The sequence below is a fragment of the Ctenocephalides felis genome, unplaced genomic scaffold (genome assembly GCF_003426905.1).
Source record: "Ctenocephalides felis isolate EL2017-DRISC unplaced genomic scaffold, ASM342690v1 CF-g0.4_SCAFFOLD_00845, whole genome shotgun sequence".
NCBI classification, from domain to species: Eukaryota; Metazoa; Arthropoda; class Insecta; order Siphonaptera; family Pulicidae; genus Ctenocephalides; species Ctenocephalides felis.
Window position 1 is genome coordinate 76,465,560 of NW_020536999.1, and position 8,785 is coordinate 76,474,344.

An 8,785-nucleotide genomic window follows, 5' to 3' on the forward strand; every position below is an offset into this window, starting at 1 on the left:
AGATCAGGAATTATAACATAGTCAGAAGCGATAGAAACGACAATTACGGAGGAACGGCAATCCTTATCAACAAAGCAATAAAACACTCAGTGATTCAAATCAATAACAATAATGCAAGAATTCAGATTTGTGGCATTTCAATAAATTTAACAACACAGACATCGATAATTAGTGCATATGTCGCTCCTGATGCTGTTCTGGAACAACATTATTTTCAGCAAATTTTTCGGCAGATAACTAGTCCATTTCTAATTACGGGAGATTTTAATGCACATCACATTGCTTGGGGATGTAACTCATGCGACTCAAAAGGCAATGCACTTTATGACGCAATTGAAGATTATAACCTAGTGATACTCAATGATGGCTCAAACACTATGATTGAAAAACCCAATTGCAGTTCATCTCCGATTGACGTAACGCTATGCTCAGTAAATTTAGCGACAAAAATAGATTGGGAAGTGATTAATGAGCCGCTTGGCTCAGATCATCTACCGATTAATATTACAATTAGATCAAACATCCCTTTACGTACAGAAATAACTCCATCTAGAAAATGGAAGACTAAAGAAGTAGACTGGGTAAAATACACCGAAAAAATAAAAATATTAATTGATGAATGTCAAAAATATCAATCTCCTGATCAGGGATATGAATTCTTTATCGACACAATTAATACCGCCAACGAAATATATGTCGGAAAATACAAACAGTTTTACAAGAACAATTTTACTCCAGCAATTTGGTGGGATGAAGAAGGCCAAAAGGCATTCTTAAGTAGAAAGACAGCTTTCAAGAAGTATAAGTAAAATTCTAATTTTATAAATTATCAGGAGTATAACAAAATAAATGCATATACAAAAAGCTTTTCAAAAAAAAGAAAATAGATAGCTGGATAAACTTCACGAATTCGATAAATAAAATACTGATACAAGCGAAATATGGAAAACAGTAAAAAAATAGACAAACAATACAGTGGAAAAAAATACAATAATTCCAGAACATACTATAGAGGAACTAATGAATTTATTTGCTGTACAAAGTAATAATATTCCAAATAATAGTTTGCAAAACAATTGTCAAGAAAACACAAACGATTTTGAAAAAATTTCCTTTGATGAAATAGAAAAGGCCATCAAACATAGCGCGAATACTTCACCTGGTATTGACAACATTCATTATATTATGCTATTCCACTTGCCAGATAATACCAAAACATACCTTACTAATCTTTTCAATGACTTTGTAATAAAGAACTTTATACCACCGGACTGGAAAACGCAAATTATTGTGCCAATATTAAAGCCAAACGCATTAGACGCGAACTCATGTATATGTAAAACTTTTGAAAGGGTGACAAAAGGTAGATTGGAGTGATTGTTAGAAAACGAATCACTATTAGGAGGATCACAATATGGATTTAGAAAAGGAAAAGGAACCATGGACTATCTAGCAAAATTGACTAACGATATTCATATTTCTAACTCATATAACAAATATTTACTCCTAATTACTACTGACATTAATAAAGCATATGAATCAATAAATATAGACATACTCCATGAAAAATTATTACACTTTAAGGTCGGAAGATCTATAAGGAATATAATTTTAGAGCTGATAACAAATCGACAGATATTTATAAAGGCAAACAACAAATTATACTGTCCCAAAAAAACAAATAAAGGATTAGCACAGGGATCATTGCTATCACCATTACTTTTTAATATATACATGGCTCAGGTAGAAAAAATATTTACAGCTGACACACATATACTACAGTATGCAGATGATATAAGCATATATAAATCCCAAAATAGTATTGACGAATGTATATCTAAACTCACAAAGGAAATGTCTAAATTCCATCAATGGACATTAAATAATCATCTAACATTATCACAAGATAAAACAGCCAGTATAATTTTCAGTAGACACAGAATACCAGAAGAATTGACACAAATTAAAGTCAATGACAAGTTATTGCCAAGGAAAAGGAGCATAAAATTGCTAGGACTACATCTGGATGAGAAACTTATGTTCAGAGAACATATAACATACACAATAAAGAGATGCGAACGTGGAATTAATCTACTTAGACTATTAGCTAAAACTTGGTGGGGAGCAGATCCCCAGATATGTATAAATATCTACAAATCTATAATTAGATCCGTAATAGACTATGGCAGCTATATATATGGTCGAGGAGCAAAATCATTAATGGAAAAACTAGACAGAATGCAATACGCAGCCCTAAGAGTATGCATTGGAGCGATGCGCTCAACGCCAACCAATGCTCTTCTGGTGGAAACTGGTGAACCACCTTTAAGTATCCGCAGAACAATCTTAGGAAATAATTTTCTTTTAACAAAGATACATAATGATAACGAAAATATCCCTGCACAAATGGAGGTGTTACATAAACTAGTTTCTACAAAAATATATTGGCGCAAGAAACAAAATCCAATATTAGTAGATTGCCTCATAAATATCAAAAAATATGAAAATAATATAATTAAAAATTCCACATTGCCAGTGTTTAAATTACCACAAAAATTAATATATAAAAAAATAAACACATACCTAGAAGAAAATCTGGTAAACACTAACATTATGAATGTAGCTTTACGAAACACAATATTCAATTATAAGGTAAGATTAACATGGCCTGGAGCAAAATTTATATACACAGATGGAGCCAAAATAGGGAATTTAGCAGGATGTGCAGCTTTTGAACCAACAAGCAATACAGTCAAATACATCAAGTTGCCAGAATCGACTTCTATCTTTACTGCTGAACTTATAGGCATCAAAAACGTAATAAAAATTATTGAAGATAATCATATAGAAAACTGTGTCATTCTAACCGACTCTCGGAGTGCAATAGAGGCGTTAGAAAAAATAGACAGTAAGACAAATAACATTATTTTGGAAATACTAGAGGCTATAGAAAAGTTAGAAAACAGAAAATATAAAATAAACATTGTGTGGATGAAGGCACATGCAGGTATTAAGAACAACGAAGCTGTAGACAAATTTGCAAAACAGGCTTGTCAAATCGGGGAGGAAGGACATAAAATCCCAGCTTCGGACCTAAGACAGAAACTCAAGCAAATCGCACTACATCAATGGCAACTCAATTATACAAAGTCTCTAGAGAAGAAAGGACACAAGTACGGCTCAATAAACCCGAAAGTATCCACAAAATTTTGGTTTCAAAAAATAAAACAAAACAGAAAATATATTACAAATATATGTAGGATACGACTAGGTCACAGGAGATTTGGACAGCACCTAAATAAAATTAATATTATCAATTCCCCAGCATGTACATGTGGGTATGAGGAAGAATCCCTCAATCACATCTTCTTTGAATGTCCCCGATATCAGTCTGCAAGGGAAAAATTTTACAAGAAGCTGCAAAAAGAGAAAATTGAGTTTCCTACTAGCGTTCATCAATTACTTCTAATTAGTACTGAAAGCATACATAATATTATTAATCAATTTCTTATGGACAGTAGTTTAGAAATTTAATTTATAAATTCAACATCATATTGTATTGTATATTCAAAGTTTATGTATATTGATTAGTGTTCAAAGATTTTTGTATATAGATCTCTCTGTAAACTAAGTGGTGGCAATATGATTCAGATCAGATGCCATTATAATAAATAAATAAAAAAAAAACTGCGATATGAAAGTTGGGACACAGGGCCGTACTATATCTATATCGAATCAAGAAATAAATACATCGGACGGTTACATCCGATGGCGATTGGAAAAATGATTCATAAGTGTTTTCCAAATCTGAAATCGGATCTGTTAGACATATTAGTGCTCGGAAATAATAAAGTAAAAATGGTTTTAAGTAACGGTAATGTGGTAAATAGGTTGCTCGATGGGGAATTTTTCAATAAAAGCAACTTAATAGCATATATACCAAACTATTTATTAATCAGAAAAGGAATTATTTTTGATGTAGATATCGAACTCACAGAGGACGATATTAAACGTGAAATCGTATCGGAAAGTACAATAATCGATGTGAAATGTTTTACACAAAAAATACTAATACACGTAGATTTAAATCGCATTGCATTATAATTACTTTCAGAGGATCCAGAATTCCAGATAAGGTAGCGATTCACTCAGTCAAATGTCCACTTGGACCGTATGTAAAAAAGTTTATGCAATGCCTAAAATGCCATATTAGGGCCCAATGCCGTAAAGAGGAAAGGTGCCCAAAATGTGTAGGTCCACACAATACTAATTCGTGCCCAAATAATTCGATTTTATATGCTGTCTTTGTAGAAATAATCATATGGCGAATAGTAAAAATTGCCCAGTTTGCAAAAAACATAGTAATATTAAGAAATTAATGGCATTGCAAAATTTTCATTTCACGAAGCAAAATCAATTATAGAAAATGATAGATATGCTAGAAAAGCTAAAACAAATATGAGCATATTAAGTAAGGAAAAAGAATTTCCAGCTATAAATAAAGCAAAGAAAAAATCGAATTTACCTTCTGTCAATAATAAATTTATAGCACTATCAGATTTAAAAGAAGAAGATATTCACTATGAAAATGACAGCAAAAACCTTTTCAAGAAACTCATAAGATCTCACATGCCAGCTGCAAGTAATAAGAAGAAAAAAGAGGGAAGTACCATGTATAAATTTGATCAAATACCTAGTCATATTGGGACTCAGATTCAAAATTTAATTAACAATAGGAGAAGATTGAAAAATGAATCGGAGTCCGATAATGACGATCATTATGGTAATAAAGGCGAGCACTCAGAACCAAAAGAAGTTTTGAATCTTTTTAATAGTCAATTAAGAAACATATACAATCCGAGCGAACCACATTTTGACAAACTGTTGACTGAATTATTACGTAAATTGATAAGCATTAAAAGTGTGGGAGCTAGTGATAAAATAATATAATCGTGATAGAAAAAAAATCTATTTACTTATTTATATATATATATATATATATATATATATATTTAGTTATTTTTTATTTAGTATATAACTATGGATTTCACAATTTTACAATGGAATGCGAGATCGTTACTGCGAACAAAAGTGTAATAGCAACATACTGTATCCGAAATGGATACTAGCGATATCAGAAACGTGGTTTCACAATTATAAACATTATACGCTCAAGGGATATAGCACGGTAAGGCAAGACAGAAATGATGGCAAAGGCCTTCCGTGCCCTATAATGCCATCCAAATCAAGCCAGGAACCATTGACCCACACAAATGTCAAATTTAAGTATGCGGGATAAGTATACGAATAAATAATTCGAATTTAAATATAGTTTCCATCTATGTGATTCCTAAATATTACATCAATATTCATCAGCGGAATGAATTATTAACTCATCTACCCAAACCATTTATAATATGCGGGGATTTTAATTCGCATCACATGTCTTGGGATTGCAACTTCAACGACAAGTATGGTACTAACCTGATAGATGCTATCGATATCAATAACTTAGTTATTTTAAATAATGGTAATCCATCCTTGAGATTTCAAAATAACTTAACAGCTGTTGACAAATCAGTTTGCTCCCCGGAGTTAGCTCATAGAATAGATTGGGAGGTGTCCGATGACACGCTTGGATTGGACCACTATGCAATATTTTTAAGAATGAAGAACTGTGTTGTTCCATATAGATCGGTATCAGGATGGAACTGCAAAAAAGCTGATTGGCGCAAATATGAAGTGTCTATAGAACAGGATATGTTAGGATTTGAATCGATTAATGACAAATCTGATTATGCTAGATTCATAAATATCATTAACAATGTCGCTGACAAAAGTATTCCAAAAAACAAAACATTTCTAAAGGTGCAAGTATAAAACCAGTCTGGTGGGATGAGGAATATGATCAGTTGGTAAAAGACCGAAGGCACGCTGAAAAAACGTATCGGAAAAATTCAACATATATAAATTTTGTTATATGCCAGAACTTGAATTTGACTGTTGGAAAAATCTTTAAGAAGAAAAAGAAGGACAGTTGGGTCTATTATGTCTCCAACATAAATCCAAGTACTTCTAGTAAAGAAGTATTTGAGATGATTAAAAGGTTTAAAAATATGGCGGAGTCAATCACAAACCAAAAGTCGCTGAGAAAATCATTGAATTCTATTCGCCAGCAGGAGCTAAATATGATATTGATAACAGGAGTCATCATTCAACCCAGCGCAACTGTGAAATTCTATTACAGTCATTTTCTTTATGGGAACTCAATACGATTCTTAGGAATAATAGTGATACAGCACCTGGTAGAGATCAAACTCACTACTCAATAATAAAAAAACTTCCCTTCTTTGTAAAAGTTAATTTTATCAATATAATCAATAAATTCTGGTTGAAGTCGGAGCTAATCCCAGATTGGAACGAATATATTATGATATTTATTAAAAAACCGCAAAAAATCCGAATAAAATAGGATCTTATAGACCAATATCTTTGGCTTAATGTGTAGCCAAATTTAAGGATCGATTAATTAAAAGAAGGCTGGAATGGTGGATAGAGAAAAATGATCTACTTCCTAATAGCCAGTTCGGATTTAGGAGAGGTATGGGTGTAAATGACAACTTGATCATCTTTATAACTGATTTATGGTTATCCATGAATAGAAATAATTATATGGTATGCCTCTTCAGCAACATCAAAGGAGCCTACGATAATGTAGTCCCAGGTATATTATATGACACCTTAGACAAACTTGGATTACCGAAGAAATTTGTTAAAGCGATAACATCCACAGTGTTTGAAAGAGGTGTATACTACAAAATAAATAATCAAATGATCGGCCCAAAATGTATAAAGGTCTTCCCCAAGGGGGCATTCCCCAATTTTATATGCATTATACGAGCGGGATATTGAACGTATTTGGGAACAAGGAACAAAAATTCTTCAATACGCTGACGATGTTTTAATATATATTGAAAAGACCAGCCAGCAAGATGCAATAGACACTATGTCTCGAAAAATTGAAGACTTTGACAAATGGCTGGTATCAAAAGGCCTAGAGTTGTCGAGTGAAAAGAACTCAATAGGCATTATAACCAGACATAGGGACAAGGATTTTCCAGCAAGAGTCAGCAGCAATAAACATAAAATTAAAGTTCCAAAAACTAATAAATTTCTCGAAATAATATTTGACCAAAAATTAAGTTTTAAATTTCATATAGAGCATATAGAAAAAAGAGTAGAAAAAAATATAAACATCTCGCGAATGCTTAATGGTACGTGATGGGGTTCCCAACCCATAACGGCACTGAAACTTTACAAAACATTAAGCAGGCCTGTATTTGACTACGGTTGCTTAGTATGGAATAGTAGTAAGAATTGCAAGAAATTAGATAAATTACAATACAGGTGCCTGAGAATATGTATGGGTGCTATGTTATCTATCCCAACAAATGCATTACTAGTAGAAAGTGGGGAAATGCAGTTAGAGCTACGTAGACAATTCTTGTGCGACAAATTTGTATTAAAAAATCCTTCAATAGAAAATTCGCGTTTCATCCAAAATGTATGTGAGGTAGCAGTAGACACAAGATTAAGTAAGTACTGGGTTAAAATTAAAACCCCTAAATAAGTGAAGAGTTTCATAAAGTAAGAGTTTCATAGAGTAAGGGCAAAAAATAGTCTAGCTAGTTGCAAGAAACATCCGTATTATGACATGGAAATTTTTGATAATTCAAACAAAATGATTTATGTTTTCAATGGAAATACACAGAATTTGGAACATTACAAAATTATCTACACGGATGGTTCAAAAAATAATCAGAATACGGGATGTGCTGTGTATTGTAGTACGAATAATGTTGAATTCGGATTCAAATTACAAAACTTTGTGTCAGCGTATGGGGCTGAATTGTTTGCAATTAAGAAGGCACTAGAGGCAGGGCCGGTCCTGGGGTCCTAAGCGCCCGCATTCAACTTTTTTGCTAGCGCCCCCCCTCCTATTAATATTAACTGTTTTAACAGTTTATCATTAAAATTATATAAATATTTACATATTTTTAAAAATTAATTTTTAATTATTTTGGATTTAGTACACAAAAAATTAGATATAATCTAAAAGCGTATAAAATATATTGATTTTTAATTTATTTAGAAAATCGAGGCGATTAGCGGGTTGATTATAATCAAATATTTTTAAAATTTTAATTATTTTTAACGTATGTGCAATATTAGTATTTGGGTTTTAAAACATTTTATTTATTTATTATGCGATTTATTCTATTGAGCAAATCATGCCAGTAGTGCCAAAAAAACTAGTTTTCATTTTCAATCATAACACTCGTATTTTATGTTGCTTGTTTTAAAATTTAATTTAATTTAATTTTTTATCATTTACAATATCCAAAATTGCGTCGTAAACTTCTCCTTATTGATATCGTAAGAGCCGAATTGTATTTATCTTTGCTTTCCCGTCATATTCAGAGATTCAGTTTGTTGTTTTAAAGTTAAATTTTAAATGTATTTTAAAAGTATTGTCCAAACATCAGTAAAAATGCAAAGAAATAATACATTTCTTGAACTACATTGAAAAAAAAACTTATTATATTTGATATGTATTATTTCTGCATAGTTAATAATTATTAAATTTAGAGTAAGGACACCGCTAGGTATAAAAAAAGCCTTAATATTTTCGTTCCAAAGTAAATTTTGCTTCCATTTTTCATATTTGTTCCTTTTCCATAACCCTAACCACGCGTGTCTTCAACATTCAAAATTTATCAGAAGC

The 8,785-nt window shown here is 31.7% G+C and overlaps 1 protein-coding gene across 1 annotated transcript; it reads left to right on the forward strand.

The window, feature by feature from the left end:
• The first annotated feature begins 1,734 nt into the window (after positions 1-1,734).
• Positions 1,735-3,534, forward strand: LOC113389634. Its single transcript, XM_026626656.1, has one exon. The coding sequence runs from the start codon at positions 1,735-1,737 to the stop codon at positions 3,532-3,534; it is 1,800 nt and encodes a 599-aa protein (XP_026482441.1).
• The last annotated feature ends 5,251 nt before the right edge of the window (positions 3,535-8,785 follow it).

Coding starts and splice junctions, on each gene's coding strand:
- LOC113389634 (XM_026626656.1), top strand. CDS start 1,735: ATGGCTCAGGTAGAAAAAATATTTACAGCTGACACACATATACTACAG.